The sequence below is a fragment of the Vipera berus genome, assembly GCF_964194415.1.
Source record: "Vipera berus genome assembly, chromosome: 1".
NCBI classification, from domain to species: domain Eukaryota; kingdom Metazoa; phylum Chordata; class Lepidosauria; order Squamata; family Viperidae; genus Vipera; species Vipera berus.
Window position 1 is genome coordinate 268661038 of NC_138202.1, and position 26763 is coordinate 268687800.

At 38.1% G+C, this 26763-nt stretch overlaps 2 protein-coding genes across 3 annotated transcripts; both read right to left on the reverse strand.

The window, feature by feature from the left end:
* Positions 1–1647: 1647 nt before the first annotated feature.
* On the reverse strand, positions 1648–7101 carry LOC308674659 (p53 apoptosis effector related to PMP-22-like). 2 transcript variants are annotated; one of them, XR_014027943.1, is made up of 4 exons: positions 6794–7101; positions 4618–4761; positions 1984–3259; positions 1829–1849 (listed from the first exon to the last, which is right to left on the reverse strand). XR_014027943.1 is itself a non-coding variant. In XM_081339333.1 (3 exons), exons 1-3 carry the CDS (start codon positions 6993–6995, stop codon positions 3051–3053), a joined length of 555 nt encoding a protein of 184 aa, XP_081195459.1. In that variant the 5' UTR covers positions 6996–7101; the 3' UTR covers positions 1648–3050. The 2 variants fall into 2 exon arrangements, 1 of the variants encoding a protein (XP_081195459.1); XM_081339333.1 differs by having other exon boundaries at positions 1648–3259.
* A 7615-nt stretch (positions 7102–14716) lies between these two features.
* Positions 14717–26474, reverse strand: LOC308674650 (p53 apoptosis effector related to PMP-22-like). The gene is made up of 3 exons (XM_081339316.1): positions 26049–26474; positions 20052–20195; positions 14717–17144 (listed from the first exon to the last, which is right to left on the reverse strand). Exons 1-3 carry the CDS (start codon positions 26260–26262, stop codon positions 16933–16935), a joined length of 570 nt encoding a protein of 189 aa, XP_081195442.1. The 5' UTR covers positions 26263–26474; the 3' UTR covers positions 14717–16932.
* Between the last annotated feature and the right edge of the window lie 289 nt (positions 26475–26763).

A 26763-nucleotide genomic window follows, 5' to 3' on the forward strand; every position in this document is an offset into this window, starting at 1 on the left:
TGGTTCTGCAGCGATTCCTCCTCTGAAAATCTACATAACTGTGGAATGTTGCTCACTCGAAGGGTGGTGCAGCCATGACTCAACTGGAAAGAAACTCCCACAGTCTTCAAGCCCTATTCAGTCTAATCATCACTGCCACATTAGTGTGTGAGGTGCAGCTGAAGTGGGTTTAGTAGATTTTTTTTTTGGGGGGCGGGGGAAGGATCATGGAAATGGTTCTAGCTACTCATATCCCTTATTGCCTGACTTGCAAGTGATGTGTTAGACCAGACTGAAGTGCCACTGAGCCAGCTCTATGTCACTCATCAGAGAAAAAGAAATCTGTTTTTTTCTCCTACTGCTCACTTCCTCCCTAATTCTGACGAAAGCAGTAAGTTTCTGAAGAAGCTACTGTTTGCTATGCCTTGAGTATTCACCATTCTCAGGAGAAGGAGGTTTCTTGCAATCCTCTAGATACATTAAATATATAGAGCCTAGTCCCGCTGTGTCCCTTATTGTTGTTGTTGTTTTCTTCAAGGCCCCTGTGCTGTTTTCTTGCTCTCAATCTCCCTTTCATAGAAGAAAAAAAAAGCATGCACATATATCCTACAGACATGCTACATATCTTTTCAAAACAACAAAACACCTCTCAAAAGTGTTTTGTTTCATCCTGTGACTTATTTGTTAGCATAGCTGGTTTCCCAGGCTCAAGACCTAAGGCCTTTGAATTCCCATTAGTAAATCCTATCATTGTGCAACCTGTTGGGCAGGCATGTTCTCCCTACTAGAGATTGAGTGCAGACTATAAATCCTCTGCATAATTTCCAGGCTAGAGTCTGCAGTCCACAGGCTGACGAAAGGCACTGATGAAACTTGGATGCAATAATGGTTGAAGGAATATCTATAGCCCTTGATTCTTCTCAGAAAGGGCATCTTCAAAATTTTAAATTTCATTTTTCTGCAGCTTAAGGGGCAAGGGTTTTGATGGCTAGATTTAAGCACACCCAACTATCTAGCATCTATTGATATTGGGCAAAAATAGTTCTTTAGAAAGAACTAATCTACCTATAGGATATAAATATTTAATAAACTAGGATTAGGATTTACAGAGTGAATGCAACTACCAGCAACCTCCTTTCGGGAGCCCCCCTTGAAATAATATTCAGCTTCCCTTAATTTTCTGATATTACTGGCAACAATGCTCAGTTTTGCCAAAAGATACTTCTTTGCTGCTTTAAATTGTTCTTTATTTATCTCCTAAAGTAAGGGGGAATCTCAGGTCTGGGCTATATAAAAGATACTGTTAAAATTCAACTCCCATGAAGGCCCACAAATTTCCTAGTCTTGCCTTAAGTAGTCAATGTTTATAACTCTGCTAGTAAGCTGCCCAGAATACTAAAACATTTTTGCAATGGCTGAATTTTTAACAGCAATTATAGCCTCTGTATGCTAATCCATTTTTTGAATTTTCAACAAATGCGCATCTGTCATTTGATGAGGGCAATATGTTCACATACTTAAGTTGTTTGTGTTGTTTATTTTTATTTTTAAGTTTAATACCAACCCTACAAATTCTTTTACTCATTAAGCAACAGGCAAAAAAGTTCTACTAACTGATTTTAATAATATCACATCCTTTTCAACATGCAATTAAGAAACATGGAAAATTATGCCAAAATACAATAGATGATATTAAGTTCAACTTGCCACTCTAACTATTGATTTAACTTTTAATTAAGCCTTGAGCATTATGCAGAACATAGAAGCTACACAACTCCTACAGCTTACGATCTAAGGCGACAGCTTATGTATTTTTACTTGGGAATAAGGTTTGAATTAAGAAACAAGCCTATAGGACAGGGGTGGGCAACTATGGTAACATTACGACCTGTGGACTTTAACTGGACTTTAAGCCAGCCATGCTAGCTCAGGAATTCTGGGAGTTGAAGTCCACAGGTCATAAAATTGCCATAGTTGCCCACACCTGCTGTAAGAGGTCAGAACAAATGGCAAAAGAAATGAGTACCAGATGACCCTTAGTATAATAAATCATGTACATATGTACATTTTCTGAGTTCTCTATGCCTATGCAGCATCATTGTCCTTTCAGTGTTATGATGGATTGTGTTGCTTTCGTCAGCTGAACATAAACAAAATATTACAAAAGAATTGCCCCAGTAAAAAAAAAGAACATATTTTGGCAATTATACATCCATGCATTAAAAAGGCTATGTATTTACACTTTAAAACAAGTAGGCAAAACTAAGATATGCTATTACAAAAGTACTACTGGAACTTCAGCAACCTCTTCTGTTTAATCTTGCTTTCCACATACTGTAGGTCAGTTTGCAGATCTGAGAACATCTAATAAGTGATGACTGTTTATTGTAAACAGGTTTGGAACGTAATAGAATTGTCTTTAAAATGTGCAGGCCACATAGTTTTGCTAAAATGAACAGAAATTAGGTTGGTGTCACGTTTTCTCAATCAGAGTAGGGACGTAATTTGTTCCCAACCTTTCCTAACTAAGCAATTTATGCACTTCATGCAGTCTTTTCTGCTAATAATGCTTTCAGGTACATAAATGTTTTCCATGTTGGCTTCGTCTTTCTCATTCTTGTTAATAAAGATGTTATAGCCTAAATTTGGAATTTTTTGCAAACAAATTCTGTGGTTCAATACTGACGTTTCGTTAGAAAACTACAGATTCCAAAAATTTTCAGTCACCTTAATTAAACATCCAATTCTACAGCAGCCTCCAAAAGTTCCTGGGGACCACAGGAGGAAGTCAATACTGATTATAAACCAATTCTGTTAATTGGTGAATGTTTAATTAAGGCAGTTCAGTTACTATTTGCCTTTAAAAACTAATGGTAAAAAAATTGTTTAAAAAATTAGCAAATCTACATTAACAAGAATTGTTAATATTGGGGTTTTTTTTAGCTGCTAAACCTCTATATATTCTAGTCTTGTATATTGGACTTGAGCTGATAGTTATGTCTGTATGCTTCTTTGGATCCCAAGCAGTGAGGGACTCCATATGATGACCCTGCTGCTCTTTATACGAGATTTTAATAAAATTCAGGTTTGACATTTCCCAAAATATGATCTTCATAGAGGGGGAGACAACAAAAGAAGAATCCAAGACCTATTGCCATGATGCACATGGTCCACCCAAATCCATAGCTCCAATCAAACACATGCACAGTATTTACTGGGAAGACCACACGTGTTGAAATCATTACAGCATAGATGACAAGGCCCATTAATGAGAATATGGCTGCAAAAAAAAAAGGTTAAAAAAGTTAATAACACATGAACAGTAGAACAGAATTGACTGTATATTTTTAAAAATAGCCTTCAGAGAATTCTCAGCCCTGTTGCCATCCTAGTTTGTATTCTAATTGCCCAATCTATCTAATATGGTGATTAAATTATACTGTCCTATACCGTCAGAGAGATGATTCATGCAGTCCAGCATTTGGCAGCATCGTAAGATCCAGCCTTGTAACTTGAGACCATTTTTAGGGTTAACTGGAAGCAAAGCAGGTTCTTTACCGCTCAGCTACACTCCTTTCCCTACTTTGGGGTTTGAAGCTCTGAGGGGAAATATCATAGAAATGGTGATGTGAGATTCTGAATCAAATTTTACCCAGGAATAATGAAGGTAAACATACAATTTACAGTTTCAGCAATAAGGCTGATGTTTGATAGATAGCTTTTGAGTCATGTTTACGTAAATTTCTCACAAGGTGAACATGAATTTAGAATGCTTTTGAATCAACTAAAATAAAATAAATTAAGAACCTGGGTTCTACAATTTCATACATGTATCAGAAAAATAAGGAGAGACAGATGATGAATTCAGAAGAATTTAAGAAAAGCAGAAAGGTTCCTTTTAGATTCTTTTCCCTGCCCTCTATTTCAGGATATAGACATTATCTTGTTCCCTGGTTTAAAATGAACTAGACAATACTTGTGCTTTTTAAAAAAAAATGCTACTATTTTCTCCATTGATTGTAACACACCATCATTGCTTATTAGCCAGCTTTTATGAAATGCAGGTAGTCCTTGATTTACAACCATTCATTTAGTGACTGTTCAAAGTTACAACGGCACTGAAAAAAGTGACTTATGACTCGTTCTTACATTTGCAGCAACCCCGTAGTCACATGATCAAAATTGGGGTGCTTGTCAACTGGCAGGTATTTATGACAGTTGCACTGTCCATGAGTCATGTGATCATCATTTGCGACCTTCCCAGCCAGCTTCTGACGAGCAGTGTCAATGGAGGAAGTCAGATTCGCTTAATGACTGCATGATTCACTTAACTGAAGTGATTTGCTTAACAACTGTGGCAAAAAATAATCATAAAATGGGGCATGACTGACTTAACAACTGCCTTGCTTAGCAATGGGAATGTTGGGCTCAAATGTGGCTGCAATGCGAGGTCTTCCCATATTGCTGTTCTAACAAGTTCCTGACAAAATGTGAAATGGCAGCAGTCTTTTTTACACGCCTACACTGCTATTTTCTTACTGCCATAGAAAGAGCCAGTGTCTCTCCAAACCAAATCTGCTCTGCCATATTCTACAATATTCTACCCATATTTCTCTTGCTTTGGATATGCAGCCTTACCAGCGACGAAAGACAAGCCTCCTATGCCTCTGATGAAGTTGAAGCGAAGTGTCGGGATGGCAAAGGCGATGATGGACAAGACAAAGCAGATGCAGATGAGTACAAATCCAACTAAGAAGGTGCCAGCTGCACCTCTACCCCAAGCTGGAAATAAAAACAGAAAACAATGGCTCCATCCTTTATGCCTCGCCCTGGCAAGATACAGCTCTAAAATATCATTCAGTCATTCAACAGGGTACGGTAGGGTATACATAGCACATCCATTTATCCATTTTAGGTAACAATGTTTTTATCAGGCAAACCGCAATTGGATGGGTTCACATACAGTATTAAAAGGCATTAGCCATCACTTACCAAATGTAACAGCTGGATTTCCATGATTTGCTGAACTAAATCAAATGGCTCAAAGTGCTTTGTGAACTCCAATCATTATATCCATATAGTTTTATCTGTTGGGGAAGTGGGGCTGGAGAGGAGGCAATTATTTCATTGAACAGAGTCTTTGATTTTAAAGCAGCTACAGCCTTAGAGTAAGCCACTGGTAGGCATTCATTTCCCCCCCCCCCAAGCAAATAGGTACGATAAAACAATCGCCACCTTTGCTGTTAGGCATGTTATCTTCATCTCTGTTAAATAAGGTATTCTGGGTTATTTTAATATTTCAATAACCTGTTTGAACAGGAACGACTGTGGGATGCATAACCAAATTAATTCTGGTTCTCATAAAATCTCTTTCATGTCTTGCTATTACAGTAGTGAAGAATTGACAGGCATTGATCTCTTTGGACAAAAGCAGGAATAACTTGAGAATGCAGCAGAGAAAGGAAGGTAGTGGACTCTAATCCTTAACCACCTAAGCACTCAGGAGTTATTTATTTATTTATTTATTTATTTATTTATTTATTTATTTATTTATTTATAATGAGATGCTCACAATACTGAATTGCTCTATAACAGGTTAAATCCAGGGAAGATCCTGGCATGTCAAATGTCAAAAACATTTTGCTAAGAATAGTCGGCTCAGAATGTGTAAAGGCATTTGTAAAAGAATAGAAATCTTCACACACAGATATTAAAGCTGAGAAGATCATATTTAAAAGCTGTGGGCAATGAGTGGTGGAGGTTAATAGGGATTTTAGAGACACAAATGCAAGAGATGGGTCCCACGGCTTTGTGGAAAGAACACAGGGCGTACAAGATAAATGCTGCACTTTGACATCGTGCAGCATTTTCGTTTGGAAGAGCCTTTTGAACATTTCTGTGTATATTCCTCAGATTTCGCCCACCAATCTAGAATAAATAAACTACCTAAGGATTCCTCTGAGGGTTTTACATTTTCTGCACATAAAAATATAACTGACTCTATAAAAATGATTGAACCTTATTACATATAAATGATTGAATCTTATTACATAGTATAAACAGAATATCTTTCACTGAAGGCATTGTTGATGAAGATTTTTTTAAAATCCTCCATTTCACTTTTATTTGGCTTGCACTCTACATAACCAGTGCAGCCTTCAAATATTTTGTTCCGAAGAGCAGCCGGAAAATAAAAGTCTTCAGGACAACATTATTTCCAAAAAGAGAAAACCAAATTTAACATGCTCCTAAAATGTGTTTGCTGGAAACATTGATATCAGCACATTCAGAAATACTGAACATTATACAGATCCACTGGGCATAATAATTTAACCCTAATATGTAACTGTAGACATCCATTTTCAAACAAGTTCTTAGACTTTAAGACTGGCGCCAATAAAGGAAATCAAAACCACCATTTTCAAAATTTTAAGTTGCTATGTTTTCTACTGACCGAGATGAGAATAACGGCTATGACTTCTCTAGTCTGAGAGTACAAATAAACCAGAAAAAAAGGAAGGTAAGTCTTTATAGCATCTACTTTCACAATTGCTCTGTCTGACCATTCAATTCCTTCTTTTTTAAAAAAAGAAAAGAAAACACACATTATTGAGCATTTCTAATTTGGAGAAAATATTGGAAGCTATGATAACCGTGAAAAGAACTACTTGGTGTTACATGTGCAAAAATGTTATAGAGCATATTGCCCCTAAATAGTGTAATTTACTACACACACACACATACACACACACAAACACACACACACACACACACACAAATTGCCTTACAGTGTCCCCATCACTGAGATCCTTACCAAAATCCATGAGAGATGTACATCGCGAATCATCTTCTAAAGAGCATAACCTCCATAACGAGCCTTCACTCCCAAATGGATCATTTTGTGAGGTTACCCAACCCCAACCAGCTAGTGAGATGATGCCAAAGATCATTGCTAAGCCCAGCAGGAGAGGCAAGATCCATCTGCAGCGGGTATAATCCAGACCATACTGAACCATCTTGCTGTTGGTTCTTTTCCAGTTACTTAAAACGCTAAGCAAAAAGGTCTTCCTGCAATTTCTTTGGTGGTCTGGGGAAAAACAGGGGGGGGGGTGAATGGAAAAGATGCAGAGCTATAGAGATGAAGAAAGAAAGGAAAGCAGAGAAGAGAGCAACTTTGTGATCCAGGCAGGCCCTAAAGAAAACTCCACCTAAATTTCTGTGAGCAAGTCCCTACAACAACCTGTTGATCTGGAAACAAAATTCAGGGTTGGGATTATGCTCATTTTGGAATCTGCCTCCTCCTTCTTTGTCAACTACTAATCAAGATAAATATAGATTATATCCATTGCCATTATTATTTAATCTTTTTCATGGCAAGTAGCATTACACAACAAACAGCAGTGAAGTGCTTTTGAAGAGAGCAATGAAAGTTAGGAGCGTATTTTTGGTGAATAAACTAGTCCCAGTCTTTAAAAAAAATTATTGAACAAATTGTTGAGATTTCCCACGGCTTAGCTCTAGGAGTCTAAACAGAAAAAAAACAGTATGAAAGCCACATCTGGGCATTTGTACTGTGAAGAGATTTTTATTGCAAAGCAAAAAAAGTTCTAATTTTGAATAGTCATATATGAAGATAGATGGACTACTTAGTGACATTGAGCAGGGCATAAAACAAAGTTGTGTGTGATACCCCTCTATGTTGTTTAATATATTTGTGGATAAATGCACTATATAAACATTACTTGGGATGACATGGTTGGGACTGTTTGGAAATGTGAATTATATGTACTTTTGTGTACTGAAGATATTACGTTGAGGATGTTATGTTGTTAGACTAAGAAGCCAAATGGTTTTTCAGAAATGTTAAATTCACTTTAGGATGCAGTGAAAAGCCAAAGTCTGAAATTAATGTACTAGGGAATTAATATACCAAAGACCAATGAATTGTGTTTGACAGGGGAACTGGAATAAAATATTACAAGTTATCCATAACAGGTTAAATCAAGGCAACTGGATGAATTTGAGGTCCATCTATTTCACTCATTCCTTCTTACCACTGCCTTTCCTTTGATTAATTATTGTGCCTGCGGTGGAATACCTCCTTCCCCCTGGCCACTGGCCACAGGCCCCCCACATACATACACCTTAGCCATTTTTTCCCTGACTGCCAGGCTGACAGTGATTCTGGGGAGGTTCAGGCTGGATAAAAAGAAGAGCTTCCTAACTGATCCAGGATGCTATGCAAAGTAGTGCACTTTCCTTCAATACAGGTCTTTTAATAGTGGCTAGATGGTCAGCTCTTCAAAATGTTACAAGGGATAGACTAAATGACCTCTAAACTTCCTTCCAATTATACGGTAACTATGCTTTTCTTTCTTCCTGTAACCACCCCCACCCCTGGGTTCCATATAACACAAAGGACAGAAGCATTTCTCATTTTTACTTCATTCCTTACCACATGCTTCTACTGGTATTTCCAAGTTTTCAAATATCTTCATCCATTTTGCCGTTGCAACAAGGTACATGAGTTCATCTATTTGCTCTTAGTTTGAAATATTAATGTTAGAAAACAGTAGTTTTGAAGTAGAGAAGAAAGAAGAGATTGTGTTTATGGTAGGCTGGTGGTGGATCAAAGGCAACACTATTCATTTATGTCTTTCGGAAACAAGGGGTCAGCTGTATTCACATTGGTGCAACTGATCGGCCTTGCTAGTCAAAATTATTTGCCTGATTGGGATGTATTTTTTTACTCTTTAAAAAAAAACTGCCCTAGAGCCTAGGCAATAGTTGTTGAGGTTAAAAACAGGTAATGGTACCCAACTTGGCAGATTCCAGTGTTTTTTTAAATGCTTTTGATGAAATGCTGAAGTTAATGTAAGACCTAACACCTCTGTCAAGATTAGATTAGAGACCAAGTTGAAAAATTATAAAATGCTGGGTATGTGGGATAATAGCACAATTTATGAAAAAATATAAAAGATATAAAAATATGTTAAAAATATGGAGCCCCCAAAGTCAAAATAGTAACCACAATCATGAAATCGAAGCACTTTTCCTTGATAAAGTATGTATAAGAATCCATAGGAGTGGATTGAATGAAAACTAATTGACTTCGTAGCTCCTTAGTTCTCTTAAGGATTAATATTTACATCCAGGAGATATAGAGTGACATTCTCAGAATCCATGTTGCTCCAGCCATAGAAAAAGGACCTGCTATGAGCGTAGTAGGGAAGGGGACGACAGAGAATGAGGTGGCTGGATGGAGTCACTGAAGCAGTAGGCGTGAGCTTAACTGGACTCCAGAAGATGGTAGAGGACAGGAAGGCCTGGAGGAACATTGTCCATAGGGTCGCGATGGGTCGGACACGACTTTGCAACTAACAACAACAACAATGAGCGTAGTTCTTCATCTTTTAGATCAGAGGAGAACTTCTTCCCATCAACCTTCTCCTCATTCATTCCACCAGTCTGCCAGTTGCCCTTCAAGCAATATAAACACAGAACATAATCTTTTCCTTTATTATTTTAATATATACTTTTCGTTTTCAAGCCCCAGGCTTTCAACTACAAGATTAACTTCTGTAGGGACTGGCAAATAACAGTGTAAAATATATCATCTTATGTAAAGTCTAGCATGCTGTTCATAATAGTAGCACTTTTAGCAGTATAGAGACAAAATAATACTGATGATCAGAAAATGGGGACTGATTCCTCTTCCTTTTTGGTTATATCCAGTGCTTTTTTTGTTTTTTTTTAAAAAAGTGCTGGAACTCACATATGTCATCCAACCCGCCTTGCTTACCCTACAAGGTTTACCTTTGTAGTTAAAAAAAAACCCTTCAATTTTTAGTGTATCTAAAAGACTAGGATTTTGTTCAAGGTAAGTTAATACTATTAATGTTACCATGCACTGTGTGGCTTTAAATTGCAAGAAGGCATTTTATTAATCTTTTTGGACATTTGCCACTGGCATATACAGTTAGTTTAATGAGTGGAAATGTCAGCTTTCTATGTGGAATGAAATTGGCCCAATAAAACAAAAGTTGGTTGCTGGTAAAAGATTGAATTATTTTTAAGAAGTTGTCAAACAAGGTGGAAAAAGTTACATTTGGAGTTTAATATGGATATTGACTTGAAACAGATTAAAGTTGAAACTTTGTCAGTGAACAGATGACTTTTAATTTACCTTTAAATTAAACCCAATTTATTAAATAGATCTGATAAAACCTCATACTGTAGGTTTACCTTTACATCTGACCAATACATAATTAATATATATTAATAATAATAATAATACCTCCAAATCACAAGACATTGGCTTTATTCTTATTCTTCCCCTCTGCAGTTTGAATATAAAGTATAAAAGACTAAAAAGAGATTTTCGTAGACATCCCAGCCTTTGAACTACCCAAAGAACTGAAACAGCAAAGTTTCACTGTCGGACAAACTTCCACACCAGTTGCCTTTCTTTCCGCTCGCTTCGCCTCTTTTTAACCTCACACTCCACCTTCTGTAAGGGAAGGCAAAAGTCTCACTCACCCTCTCGTGAAAGATGGCCTCCATGTTTATGTGTCTCCCATCACCACCATTGGCTTCCACACCGCATGGTCCGACCCAGCCAATCAAACCACGCTCTGGCTCTAGTGCTCCGGTAACTCATGGCTCCTGGTAGAGGTGGTGGACAGTGCCAGAGAGGACCCCGCTCACACTGTACCACCAGCGGGGCATTTTCAAAAGCAAATAAGGATAGGAAGGGAAACAATAAGAAAAGAATGCAACTCTGGAAAATCCATCGAAAAAAGGTGCCAGAACTCCATTCTGGTGCATTCTATGACAAAAAAAGCCCTGGTTATATCCATAATATTTTCTCCTTTTAATCTGATTCTCATATTACTAAATTTGCTCTGTGAGAGGTTCATGACTAAGTGGTTTAGGAGGGATACCTATGACTTTTTTTCAGTCATACAGTAAAAATATGTTGCAAGCGTAAAAGCGAATGAGATTCTGCCTGCTTTTTACACTTGGACACTTTGGGCTGCAATAGGGACAGCTGTGTGCATGCCAAGAAGTTGATACAAGAGGGAAATGAATCCTAGATCCACGTTAGTGATAGTGGACAGGATTTCAGCCATACAGGCCATTTCTTTTGGAAGGCCTCACTTAGATATGCACAAAGGAAATTATTCAGATTATATCTAGTTAATGATTGCCTTGTGAAGTGACCTTGTGATAGCAGTCAATGAATTTTTCTTTCAAAATCTAACAATAGGTCATCAACAAACAATTGTTTGTTGAATGTTATTCAGTGATGTGTTTTACAATAGTCCAGAAAGATGATCTGCAGTTTCTTATATAAAGCTAAGATAGCTCAGAAAAACTTTAGGAGAACCATCAAGTCCCTTTTCCCAACTATGTACAACTGAAATTGTAAGAAAAATAGCTAAGATTGTCAAACTGGATGAATAATGAATAAATTTATATGGCATCGTGTTTCGAGCAACTCTAACCTAATAAATGCTGGTTACATGTGATGATTATGTGGCATATTGGTATGTTGTCAATAGCTACTTTGTAAACTGAAAGGTTTGTCTCTTTCCAGTGTAGTTATAGTTTTCCATGGGAGATATTCTGAGTAAAAGAGAAAGGGCTGAGTGGTACTCCGCAAATAATAATAATAAGTTGGAAGGGACCTTGGAGGTCATCTAGTTCAACCCCCTGCTCAGGCAGGAAACCCTATACCATTTCAGGCAAATGGCTATCCAGTCTCTTCTTAAAAACTTCCAGTGTTGGAGCATTCACCACTTCTGGAGGCAGGTTGTTCCACTGGTTAATTGTTCTAACTGTCAGGAAGTTTCTCCTTAGTTCTAGGTTGCTTCTTTCCTTGAATAGTTTCCATCCATTGCTTCTTGTCCTGCTTTCAGGTGCTTCGGAGAATAGCTTGACTCCCTCTTCTTTGTGGCAGCCCGATATTGGAACACTGCTATCATGTCACCCCTCACCCTTCTCTTAGTTAAACTACACATACCCAATTCCAGCAACCGTTCCCTATATGTTTTAGCCTTCAGTCCCCCAATCATCTTTGTTGCTCTTCTCTGTACTCTTTCTAGAGTCTCAACATCTTTTTTACATTGTGGTGACCAAAACTGGATGCAGTATTCCAGGTGTGGCCTTACCAAGGCATTGTAAAGTGCTATTAGTACTTCACGTGATCTTGATTCTATCTCTCTGTTAATGCAACCTAGCACTGTGTTGGCTTTTTTGGCAGCTGCAGCACACTGCTGGCTCATATTTAAGTGATTGTCTACTAGGACTCCGAGATCCCTCTCACAGTTACTACTATTGAGCAAGGTACCACCTTATACTATGCCTGTGCATTTGATTTTTCCTGCCTAAATGTAGAACCTTACTTTTTTCACCATTGAATTTCATTTTGTTAGATAGTGCCCAGTGTTCGAGTCTGCCCAGATCCTCCTGTATTTTAAGCCTGGCTATTCCTGCCAGCTTGGTGTCGTCTGCAAATTTGATGAGTTCCCCATCTATCCCCTCATCCAAATCGTTGATGAAGATGTTGAAGAGCACTGGGCCCAGAACAGAGCCCTGGGGCACCCCACTACACACTTCCATGTAGATGCTGTTCCATTGAGGACCACACGCTGAGTATGGCCTGTCAGCCAGCTACAAATCCATCTGGTGGTGATGCTATCTAACCCACATTTTTCTATCTTATCAAGTAGTAGGTTGTGATCTACTTTATCAAATGCCTTACTGAAGTCCCAAGTAAATCATATCTACAGCATTTCTCTGGTCCACTAGTTTTGTCACTTGGTCAAAGAATGCAATAAGATTTGTTGGGCATGATCTGTTTTTGACAAACCCATGTTGACTTTTAGTGATGACTTCGTTTGCATCAAGGTGTTCGCTGATTTGTTTGATTATCTTTTCCAGAATCTTTCCAGGTATTGAGGTCAGGCTGATAGGTCTAGTTTCCTGGATCTATTTTTTTCCTTTTTTTGAAGATGGGAACTACATCAGCTCTCTTCCAGTCCTCTGGTAGTTCCCCAGTGCTCCAGGATCTATGAAAAATATAGTTCAGTGGTTCTGAGATTACGTCTGCAAGTTCCTTGAGAACTTTGGGGTGTAATCCATCTGGTCCTGGTGATTTGAACTCATCTAGGCTGGACAGGTGCTCACTCACCATTTTCTTGCCTTTCTTAACTTGTGTTTCTATTTTTTATGGCACTATTTTTGATAGGTTGGTTTTTTCCCTTTGTGTAAAGACAGATGCAAAAAATAGTTAAATAGTTCTGCTTTCTCCCTGTTGCTTGTCACCTTCTTGCCACTTTCCCCCACTAATGGGCCAATCATTTCCTTAACTTTTTTCTTGTTTTTTATATGTTGAAAGAAGCTTTTTTTGTTATTTTTGACTTTGGTCGCAAGCCTTAGTTCATTTTGAGCCTTAGCTTCCCTCACTTCATCTTTGCAGGCACGGGCTGTTTGCTGATATTCTGCCTTACTTATGTGCCCCTCTTTCCACTTTCTATACTTGTCCTTTTTATCTTCCAATTTATCAGAGTTCTTTATGCAGCCATGCTGGTTTCTTTTGAGAGCTGTTATTTTTCTTCTTTGTTGGTATTGTGCTAGACTGGACCTTTATTAGGCTATCAACTCAGGAACATTAATTGGAAACATTAAAGTTTGAACTGTAAGACTCTCTATGTATGCCCAATTCATACTTAAATATAGAACCATAGAATAGTATTGGAAAGGCTATTGAATCTGAACCCCTGATCAGTGCAAAAATCCATTGAAGCAATATTGAAAATGGCAGTATTTACCAGATACTTTTTCTATAAATGCTTTTTCATGCATCTTCATTCTGGATAGTAAACAGTATGACAACATTCTCAACACTGCAGTATACTCATTCAATTAGCTGAATTCCTTGTTTTATGTAAGACTGTTACAGTCTCTCACATCCAAACGACCTATGTTGCATTTACATCCAGCTCACCTTGCTTTTCACTGAGCTTTCAGAGGAAATGCTCCAAACGATTAAAACTTTTCACCAGTATATTCTCAATATATTTTATGTTTTTATTGTAGCAATAAAACATGTAGAATTCAAATGCCTATTTAAATATATGATTCCAAACTGCTGAAATAATTGTAAACACTTAAGAATCTGTCTTGGTCTTCTTGAATGCTGGAAATTTAGGAAACTCTGCTTACTCTAGGAAAATTTAAACATGGTCCTTTGAACTAATGTTTGCTACTGATTTATTAGTGTTAAAATGATAAAATATTAGCAATAGCTAGACTCTGCCGGCTGATGATGTTTAAGGAAAATCAGGTGTATGAATTTTTTTTAATTTTAATTCCATTTATATCCCGCCCTTCTCCGAAGACTCAGGGCGGCTTACAAGCTTAGCAATTAAATACCAATTAAAATTAAATACCCTTAAAATTAAATACCCTTATTAAACTGGAACACTTTTATTCTATTAATTTCTTTAAAAACTAATTGTCATCAGAACGGTACTACTTTTATTTATCCAGAAAAAGCAAATTCTATTAAAGGCAATGAGCATATTCCATAAAAGTGGATGGAAGATTTCTGTCTTCAGTTGTAGTTTACAATATTTACAGAGCACATAGGCAATATTTCGTAAGAGCTATGTTCTATCACAACCCAGTATAGTATAAAATACAACATTTTAAAAAATGTGGATTCATATGAGAATTTTTCTGTACCTTAAGCAACTTTTATTAATTACCTCATGCAGTAGTGGGCAGATGGCTTTTGAGAATAATTGTCAACATACAAAAACAGTCATGTCTGAAATGATACAATATATAATATTTCCGCAAATACAAAATAAGCTTCTACTCAAAGGTACAAAATATATGGTATATAACCTTTTTTTAGTAACATACATTCAGAGGGCTGTCAGGTTAACAATGGATTTAATGATGTTAAAATATCTTAAGGTAAATTAAAGTTTTCACACATTCCAGTCAGATTCTACCCAATATTTTCAGTGATTAATTTTCCTACTGAGATCAATCATATTAAATTCTCTGCAATCTTCTCTGTTTATTTAAGATTAAACTGACTGAACTCTGTGTTCTGTTGCTGACTAAACATCCATAGGGTTGGAATTCTGAATGTGTACTGTAGGAATCTGGATATTCTGATTGCCAAAAGTATATCTGTTAACATAATGGCTATGACAGTGTGTGTTGGCAACTAGATAACTCGCACAAATTCTTTTAAAAAGGCAATGTGACATGATTATTCCAGCTAACCCAGGGGTCCCCAACTCCTGGTCCATGGACCAGTACCGGGCCACGGCATGCCAGCAACCAGTCCGCACAAACAAGCGAAGCCCTATCCACAGGATGCTGGCAACACACAACACTATGCCTCCTCCCAGTCCGTGGAAAAACCTCTCTCCACGTAACCGGTCCCTGGTGCCCAGAAGTTTTGGGGAATTCTGCCCTAACCCATTCCGCCAATGCTTTGCACCGCTGCAATTTTTCATTCTTTCTCTTGCTAGGCTTACACCCAAGTTCCACTTTCCTTCTGAACATTCTGGGGGCTCTACATGAGATCCATAGGTACTCTTGTAAATAAATATGTCACAGACTGGCATTATGTTTTTGCAGCATGCAAGCATTCCCTATATTTTAATTAAAAAATAAAGTCCAATGCTGCAGAAGCCTAACTAGACCCACTGGAGTTGTCCTAAGGTTCTCTATACCCATTAGACATCACACTGCCTATCTGTGAGCTACACTGTATATATGCTTAAATTTGGAAATTCTGCAGAACCATATCCAAAAGTTTAAGTGTCTTGAAAAATCAACCTTACATTGGTGCTATCCTTACCCATCCTTTGATTCAATGCCATCTGAATCCTAAATATGTATATGGGGTATAGTCATGATAAAATGGGATGAGAAGATCAGCAGCAGAGAAGCACTTTCTAACTGTAACTATCCAATAAACCAGCTTTGTTTGTTGCCTAATAGGTTTGCTATCTAATAATTATTTGGGTTTGGGGCTGGGTTGTGGTTTTTGTTTTTGTTTTGCTTTAAATCCATATATTGAGAATAAAGTTGTACTATCAGATATTGAAGAGAAAGAAAAGTGAAAAGTGAAACTCTAAAGTTTTACCTTCTCCCCAATTTCAATCTATGAGACACATTCAATATGTTAAGAAGTATGCAGGTAAATTCAGATGGAAGATTGTGGGCATTATCACCAATGGCATTTATGCACTCTCTCTCAAGAGATTTCTTTAATGGGGGTGGGAGACCAGAAGAAACACAAAATATCTATCTAAGTACTCTGCACTAATTATCAGAATGGAGCAAACTTATCATATTCTTAACCTTGTCTAGAAGCATCCAACAATTGGGGGGGAGGGGCCAGGAATGCTGTCACATAAATTCTTTAACATGGGAAACCTGCACACACAAAATACTATGGTGTTCATTCATTTAGTATCAAGGAAGCTATGAAGCATTGCTATAGCAGAAATGCCAGTAAAATAATATTAACAGAGTCTAATGCTTATAAGATTGCATACCGAATGTATAAATAACTACATTTTAAAACATTTTTATTAATACGTATTTGGATAAAGATTTTGAACCGCATGCTAAAAACAAAAGCTTAAAATTGACTGACGGTTAAAAAATCCCTTATATATTTACTCAGTAAAATATTATCTTGGTATAAATCACCTCACCAAAGCTTCTGTCCTTTACAAAAAGTAATTAATTCCTGAATGGAATTGTTATTAGTTATCAAACTTCAGAATGCAATCTCTTTTTTTTTTCATAGAATAAGTCTGAAGACAGGAATGGCTAAGAATAAACTGTTATTCAAACAAACAAATATTGCTTTATTTACTAAAAGTATCTTTTATTAAGTCCACATCAAGCAGATTAAATGCCATCATGTCTATAGGGTTTTATGTTACCGAGGACTTCATCTTCCCAGTTGGGTAGACAGCAGAAAAAGAACGCACAACCTATCGCAATCACTGTGCTTGCCCAACCAAAGCCATAAGCCCAGCTGAACATGTTGCTTCCCGTCAATATGATATCATCGGTGTATTTCACTGGATAGATGACCAAGCCTAAGATCTGGAAAGCAGCTGGATGGAAACAAGAAGGGGGGAAAAGGCATTAAATAAAATATCACGCCACACAAGACTATATACAGCAAACTATATTTACATTGAAGGGATGTGGTGGCTCAGTGGGTTAGGAAGCTGAGCTTGTCGATCTGAAGGTCGGCAGTTTGGCGGGTCAAATCCCAAGTGCCGCGTAACAGAGTGAGCGCCTGTTACTCTGCCAACCTAGCAGTTCGAAAGGACGTAAAAATGCAAGTAGAAAAATAGGGACCACTACGGTGGGAAGGTAACAGCGTTCCATGCGCCTTTGGCGTCTAGTCATGCCAGCCACATGACCACGGAGACGTCCTCGGACAAGCGCTGGCTCTTCGGCTTTGAAACGGAGATGAGCACCGGCCCCTAGAGTCGGAAACGACTAGCATGCATGTGCGGGGGAACCTTTACCTTTACCTTATTAGGAGAGATTAGGATGGCCCCAACCCTGCTCTCCTTTGCGAGATCCTAAAGACCTGCCTCTGTGCCCAGAATTGGGGCCTTAAGCATATTAAGTGATTCATGTCCTGCTGTATTAGCATTTGTTGACTGGTTTATTTCCTTGACTGCTGTGCATTTTAATTATTACATTGGTAACAATATGTTGCAATTGTATTTTTTATTTAATATATTTGTTGTCCAATCACTTGTTGAGATTGGAGGCTTTACATATTGACTGAATAATGAGGTATTGTTAATATAGCACAAGACACCATAGTATCTATCATAATTATAATCATTTATATAGATATAAAATTTCCTAATTAAATCTCTATAAAGTTTCGGCATTCTTTCTTGCATGCTATCTCACCAAAAGGAGTTTAGATTGCTGCAATCTCATCTAGGGAGAATAATCCTGCATGACAGAGATGACTGAACTCTGCTAATGTTCAATGACCTACCTCTATAATTATTGGTAAGACCAATCATTGGTCCTACCAATAATTAGATTTTTCAAGTCTGTTTGCTAAACACTTGGAAAAATTTTATACCATTGACTTTATTTCCTATCAGCACAAAGACTGTTGATAATTACTTGTAAAAAAATTCCTTACATCGTGGAAAAACAACTATCACACACAATGTATGAAACATCACTATGTGCATAGCAACCAGACAAATGAAAATTAATGTGATACTTACATCTGTTACACACATCACAGAATTAGGAGCCATTAGGCATATTTCTTGTCAAAATAAGAATCCAGCACAACTGATTCCATTGTCCAACTACTTCTTTTAAGATTTTTCCCCCCTAACTTTCCACTGGAACCTACCCTCCTGCAACTTCAGAGCACTGTCAAACAGATTACATTTTGGGATAACAAAAATCATGGCTATTTCTTATGGAATATTCCCTAAGATACCTGATGATTGCTATCAAATCCTCCAAATACATCTGGGATCTTTGTGCTATTGTTGTTGCAGAGGTTAATATATTTAGCCTTCCATGTGTTTTCTCACTGAAATTTTCAGTTCTATAATCATGTTGGCCTTCTTTGAAACTGTTAAAATTCATCTGGATCTTCAGTTATGGTGCCAAAAACTGGGCAGATGTTCAAGAATGATTATGAATAACACAGAATAGAATGGAACTCATACCCTGTGATTTGGAAAATAGGTTTCTACTGATACTACTTAAAAGCACATTTGACTCTCTGCAGCCATCCATATTCAAGCATGGTGAACTACGATTCCAATTTTTTGCTTACAATATTAAACCAGGTTTCTCTGTGCATATCTGATTCCTTTTTCATGTGACAAACTTTGCATTTGCCTCTGCTCAATTTTATTCCAATTTCCAATTCTGCTTTCTACCTGGGGGGGGGGAATCCATGGGCAGTTCTCCAAAACTGTGAGGCACGATTTTGGATGTTGAATATGAAGACGGGGTGAAGTGTGGGAATAGCAGTGTTTTACCTTTCCCATTCCCAGTCTTAATGCCCCATATATGCCAAAATAAGACAGAAATCTGACTACCTTTCTCAACTGTATCCTGCAGCCTTCCAAAAACCTGAAGGTTGAGTTACAACTTCCAATTCTCAGAAGCTGCTCAACTTTACTTAACTATATTAAAATAATTTTGATTCGTTCTTTCATCTTTAAGGATACTAGTAGCCATGCCTAATTCTATCTTTAGCAAGTCTGGCTGGCATTCCTTCCACCACCTCCAAGTCATTAATAAAAATACTGAAAGATGTGAGACCCAGATGAAGGATCTAGTTGAGATTCTGCACTACGCTAAGCTTTGGTTGGATAGCCATGATAAAGCTTCACAGTATAGTAATCTATAAACTATGCTTCAAAAATCACCCTTGATTCATGCAAGACAATAAACCCAAACTAAAGAAACCAAATTGTATGAAGCTTTATAAACGATTCTCAAGATAGCTGTGGTTCAACCATAACTAACTTGCTACATATAATCCTAGGAGCTTTTTTGTTAAATATTTTGAAGATATTAAGTTCTACTATATCCACAATATAGAAGGGAATATACTCATGTATTAAATATATTTTTGCAAATTAATGCAATTGCAAATTTATGCAAATAAAAACCCACGTGAAAACTCTTTAATAATACATCCCAACAGTAATATTCTAAATATATATAAAAGTTCCTCCAAAAATGAAGAGACTTGCCTATTAAAAAATAAACTTGGGGGAGGCAAATTAGAAACTAATTGATGAATTAATGCTGGCTAGCTTCAATTAAGAAAGCTGACCTGATTGAGTCTGGACAGTTGTTTGTTGCTAATATGAAATCTAAATAAAGTTGTACAAGAGGAGGAAAGTGCTAACTGAGAAATTAAAGCTTTTTTTTTTACATATTCTAGAGAGAAGCATATTTCAGGAAAGTCATCAGAAAATCAATTCTCTTATCTACAGGCTTACCAACAACGAAGAGCAAGCCACCGATTCCTCGAACAAAGTTAAACCGTAGGATTTCAATGGAAAATGCTATGACTGCTAGGCAGAAACAGATGCAGAGAATGACAAAACCGACAAGGTATGTAGCAGCAGCAGCTCTGCCCCAACCTTTTGGGGGAAAAAAAAAGAAAGGTAAGAATCATATATACCTTACATGTAAATATATACATTTTGCATTGAATGTAAGCATAGAAAAATATTGGTTTAAGGGGACTGAGCAGACTCTTGCTTTTATTGTTAAAGGCATTATCTATTACGGTAAATATTGTGATGCTTCTTTTCATCTGACACAACTGCAAATCCCTACAAAGAATCAATAGTTTTTATAACAGGTACTGTAGGCCTGAATTTGGTTGATTTTCTTCTATTGATAGCTTTTTCTCTCCGTGTTCAAGGCATTCCGCCATCACTGCATTTTTAAAACAAGCTGGGTAATCTACACAGTCACAAGGGGAGTGAGACCGGACCTCCCCAGTCCAAAACCACACTAGCACAGTTTAACTTGATGTGTCTCTAATTTCTCTTTTCAATGAGACTTTTTGCTAAATTAAAGAGCCCTAAATAATATACCCTTTCCACCTAAATATATTGCTTCTGCTTGTTTTTTTCCTTGTGGCCTAGTGCCAAGCCACTATAGTTTACTGAATAAACTACAATGAGATAAATACACAAAACAAATTTTTGTGGTTAAGACCTAGTATTGTATCCCAGTATCTTTTCAGATACTGGGACGCGGTGGCTCAGTGGGTTAGGACACTGAGCTTGTTGATCAGAAGGTCAGCAGTTTGGTGGGTCGAATCCCGAGTGCTGCGTAGCAGAGTGAGCGCCTGTTACTCGTCCCAGCTTCTGCCAACCTAGCAGTTCGAAAGCACGTAAAAATGCAAGTAGAAAAATAGGGACCACTATGGTGGGAAGGTAACAGCGTTCCGTGCGCCTTTGATGTCTAGTCATGCTGGCCACATGACCACGGAGACGTCCTTGGACAAGCGCTGGCTCTTCGGCTTTGAAACAGAGATGAGCACCGGCCCCTAGAGTCAGAAACGACTAGCACGCATGTGCGGGGGAACCTTTTACCTTTACCTTTTCAGAAATGGCGTTCATACAGCACTGTATGCAATACTCCAGTTTCGACAGTCAATGAATCAAATTTTACCATTACAGCTGTTTATACTTCTGATTAGCCCAAATGCAATAAAATTGTATTTTAGTTCTTTGTCCTACAATTCCCAATATGGACTTTATTTTCCACCGCAATCATAACTTCATCATCTTGGTGGAGCAGTGGGCTAATGCCTCCTTAAGTAACACCAGCTGCCTGCAATTAGTGCAGGTTCGCCTCCCACCAGGCTCAAGGTTGACTCAGCCTTCCACCCTTCCGAGGTAGGTAAAATGAGGACCCAGATTGTTAGGGGCAATTAAGCTGACTTTGTAATAATGCCGCTTGGGGTGTGTGTGAAAGCCCTAATAAGCAGGCATATACATAGAATGAAGGCTACTGCTAAGCTTGTAAGCCGCCCTGAGTCTTCGGAGAAGGGCGGGATATACATGGAATTAAAAAAAAAAATAAAAAAAATCTTCTAAGTAACTGCACTTGAACACCCAGAATTTCCCAGCTCTCTTCATTACAGCAGAGAATTGAGGATAATTCTGAGAAGTCTTCACATCAGATTGGTCTCACTAGGGAAGATACACTAAATCAACACTTTTTATCTATCATAATCCCAAAATCCCTCTCTTAGTTAGTGAACACTTGCTTACAATCTGACATATGTAAATGTCATTTTTTTAAAAAAAAATCTTCCGTAGGTAATACTTTGCACTAAATTACATTTGTTCACCTTCCAGATTTGAAGGCATTCTTTTGGGATTTTCTAGTTTCTCTCCTTGATCCTCAGACAATTTGGTCACTTCCAGAACATTTATGAATAAATCAGAGTACTCATCTCATTATAGATCCATGGATTAACCCATTGCTTACTATGCTCCATTATGAGAAACAATTGTCACTATCCTTTTTGACCTGTAGCACCCAAATGTGGACACAGGATTTACTTGTTGACCAAAAGGGGGGTTTAAATTCACCTGATAATGCAACTATTAATCTTAAATCTTCCGTTTTAACCATTTGATTATCTCAGTGCTAAACATACCCTTTATTTGGTGCTATAGTTGCTCATTCCCATTTCTTGAGGGGCCAATCTTAATATTTTCTCAGATCACCATATCTAATTTATTTATTTATTTTTATTTTAATTCCATTTATATCCCGCCCTTCTCCGAAGACTCAGGGTGGCTTACAAGCTTAGCAGTTTTAAATTAAATTAAAGTTTTAAATCACTTATGTTCTTTTTTTCATTTTGCTAAGAGTATAGAATTTAATCTGTTGTCATGGGATGGGATACCATTACAAATCTATAACCCTTTCATTCTATGGAGGGAAAGCGATTGTAGTTTTCTATTTTCCATATGGAGAGGACAACCACAGTATTAAAAATAAAAGGTTTATCCCTCGTGTATTCCATCTTCCCACATTCTAATTTCTGTAACAAACAGCTTTTGGGGAGAAGCTATTCTTTAATGCAAAAAAATAATTCAAAAAAGATACATAGGACTCCATGTTACATCTAGTTTAATCTTGAAGCAAATCTGACTGCTATTTAATTATCATTCCAAACAAAGAATGCCTTCTTCCCCGATGCATAGGGAGTGGCTCTTTTCTGTATTCTGCGCAACATCAATACTTAACAAGTACAATCTTGAAAAAGAATTTGTGCCCGATGCAGGTCTGTCATTAACAAGTGATCTTTCTCCAAGGTAGCTTCCTTTTAAGCGAAAGGGTGGAATAAAATCAGTGTATGAATTACTTGCAACTTTTAATCTGAGTAACATCATTATATGTATTAGGTCTTCCTCTTCTGCACTCCATTTTTCTCATTTTTAAAAAATGGAATTCATGATACAAATTGTAAGGAAGTTCTTCATTCAGGTAATTGCTGAAATTTTGCAATAATCTTACCAATTAACTAATTTATTGTGACAAGTTAATCTTAGGTAGCTTGCATGCAGCAAACACTATATGAATACAAAGATTTAATGTTTGTTCATTTCATTCCCAGTACATGTTGAATGTCTGGATGTTCTTTACAAAACATATACAAAAAGTGCTGTAAGAAAGGCCAACTTTTAAGCACTGTCTTTAAAAAAAATTCACATCTGAAATAGCAGTTTAGCTTCCCTCACAGAAATCTAAATTTAAATACATAAAACAAACTACCAGTGTTAAAATATTTTCCATGTATCCATGTACACAAAATCTTGATTTAATATTTTTGTTTCCAAATTGAATCACTGAGCCTCTTAATTCTAAACCCTAGATTTCCCCTAGTTATCCATATTTGATAGCTACCAGTAATTATGTTTAGAGAGTCCAAACATACAGAACTTGTAAGCAGTTAAACTGTACTTTTAAACACTTCTAGGTTAGGGCAGAATTTGCTATCATAATTTCACTGACCTCAATTATCAAACCTACCCTGAATACAAGTGTTGCAAAATAAGTTGGGATAGTACAGGTAGTCCTTGACTTACGACCACAATTGAACCCAAATTTTCTGTTGCTAAGCAAGACATTTGTTAAGTGAATTTTGCCCCATTTTACAATCTTTCTTGCCACAGTTGTTAAGTGAATCACTACAATTGTTAAGTTAGTCACACCATTGTTAAATCTTCCCCATTGACTTTGCCTGTCAGAAGGTCATAGAAGATGTTCACATGACCCTGGGACGTTACAACCATCATAAATATATGACAGAAAATGTTCAAATTTTTATCATGTGGCCATGGGGATGCTGCAACGCTCGTAAGTGTGAAAAATGGTCATAAGTCACTTTTTCCAGTGCCGTAACTTTGAACGGTTACTAAATGAACTGTTGTAAGTCAAGGACTAACTGTAGTTTTTGCTTGGCCTGTATTTTCATACATTAATCTTTACATCAAAACTTGTGTTGTGTTTTGTTTTGTTTTGTTTTACATGATTTCAGTTAAGGCAAAATTGATTCCAGGAGGTTCTTTGCAGCTGATAAACTTGTTTGGGAAAGATAAAAGGAACACTTGGATTCATGCCAGAATTTTTAGACACTCCTCACAGAATTATTATCAACTCTGACTAATAGCACAATATATGCTTTCTCAAACTTTCCACCAGAAGTTCAAGCCAGCTTCTGTAGAAGTCTCTCTCCATTTTATCTCCAAAAGGGGAGAGACTCAGCTGTCCCAAGAATGACATTCTCCTTTAATAGGTTCATGGGGAAATTATGTATTTATTTCCTTTAATCGATCAGACTATAAGGGCTTGGCTCCTCAGCTTATGTAATTTATGTAACAATTCCCTCTTACTTAAATAACCAATTCTATACCTTTTTTGTCAAAAACAATAGTTAAGTAAAGGTAAAAATTAGAAAGAACATTTATTTAAGAAATATACCAGTGAAATAGCTTGCATTTGAAGTACAACTTATACCTATTCTTTATATAAAGGAACAACTGTGCAATTGTCACTTTGACTTTTCCAATTAAAGGGAAAAAACCAGTGATTACCAACAGTTTAAAAAAACATCTCTAAAGGACATGCTTAGCAGCACCCAAGTTCCTTTGCTTCTACAACTCCAATATACTTTGTTATTCCATTAGTTCTCAAGGCACCATTTTGTATACACTCAATCTTCTCTAATTGGCACCCTCCAGATGTTTTGGGATCCCAAATATACTTTGCTGTCTGAAAATCTTCGTAATTGCCACCCCAACGTTTCTGGAGGCACCAACCTGAGGAAATCTAAGTTAATGTATCACACGAAGACTACTATAGTAATGTTACCTTCTGGGTATGTTCCCCCCCCCCTTAACTACCAAAGCTTGCAAAGCGCTGCAGATCTTCCCCTATTTGGCCACAATTCAATTCTAGCTCAGTCTAACAAGAGATTACACACTCTTTTGGTATCAAGTTACAACCAGCAGTGGGGGCAAAGGAATAGTTGCTCTCCCACCCCCTCTGAAAGCACAAAGGCTATTTGCTTCTCCAGCTCTGACTGGAAGGTTAGGATTTGTGACGAAGAGCAGGAATACAGCAAAGCTTGTCAAGTTTTGATCGAGTTAAAGGTGCGGCAACCAGTTTTATCGAGAGCCTTTCAAACTTAATTTCAATGCATAATTTCCATTGAGGCGGCAATTCGCCTTATTGCATCTTAGAATAGAGCTGGAAGGGACCTAGGAGATCTTCTAATCCACCCCCCCTGCTCAGGCAGGAAACCCTATACCAGGGTTAGGCAACCTCGGCTCTTTTATGACTCGTGGACTTCAACTCCCAGAATTCCTGAGTCAGCATAGCTGACTCAGGAATTCTGGGAGTTGAAGTCCACGAGTCATAAAAGAGCCGAGGTTGCCTAACCCTGCCCTATACTATTTCAGACAAATAGTTGTCCAGTCTCTTCTTAAAAACTTCCAGTGTTGGAGCATTCACAACTTCTGGAGGCAGGTTGTTCTCAAAGCCTTAAAATCCTCCACATTGCAATCTGTAACTAACAAAGGCCTCGTCGCCTGTTAACCCTTCATCTCGCCCTGCGCCTCGCTTTAGGATCTCTAGCCCCTCTTTTGAACGGCAGTCCGGCTTTTGCTCCTCGTTACCGGTTTTTCAGGCTCACCGGGCTATTAGTTTTGCACAAAAGCGAGTCTGACGCCATATACGCAATTGGTTTCCAAGCAATTGGAAAGGGCATTAAAGTACAGACTTTAATGTCCTTTAACATGAACCGGTGCGCCCTTTGCAAAAAATGTCTCCCGGGCAAGTTTCTTCCGGGACACATTTTTCGATCAATTCCGACTTTTTCTCCACCTTTTTAACCTTCCCCACCTCGACTAAATAAAGCGAGGCTAACACAACGCGCGCCACTTGCCCCCAAGACTTACTGTAATCCATGAGAGAATCGCAGATCCACCTCCCATCTTCGGGGTTTTCTTTGCGACAGTCCCACCACAACCAGGCTTTACGCACGTAGGGGGCTTCGGCCGACTCCAGCCACCCCTTGCCAGCCAAGGCAATGATGCCAAAGATGATGGCTATCCCCAAGAGAAGGGGCAGGATCCATCTGCACCTCCAGCAGGCCAGGCCGCAACCGAACATTTTGCGCAGAAGGACTTGCAGGTGAGGGAAGAGGAGAAAGAGAAAAGCAGGAAGCGTGGCTTCGGGTTCCCCTTGAAGGCCAATATCCTAGGGCCGGGCTTGCGCCTGGGAGAAGGCGGGAGAAAAGGCGCTGCGCTTTTTAAGCGGCGGGCAAGGTTCGAAAGGACGGCCCCGCCTAGATTCCGGGCGCGGGAGAGCGGCCGCCGCCGTTGTTGCGGCTGGAAGAACCTGTCGAGCGAGAGAGAAACTGATGATAAACAAACCTGGATTCCAAGCACCCTCCCAGGCTGTTAACCCTTTCTAGGCAGGGGAGGGCAGCATGCATATCCTGAGGTGCGGCTCTGCCAGGCTGCCGCTTAATGAAAGGCGAACAATGTTAACTCCCGACAAATACACTCGTAAGTGAATGGATATCCTCGAGTATCCGCAGGCAAAGCAGCAAGTAAGGGCGATTAGAAGGCATTTCTAAGGCCACGTGCTTAAAAGCAGGTTGCTGGTGGG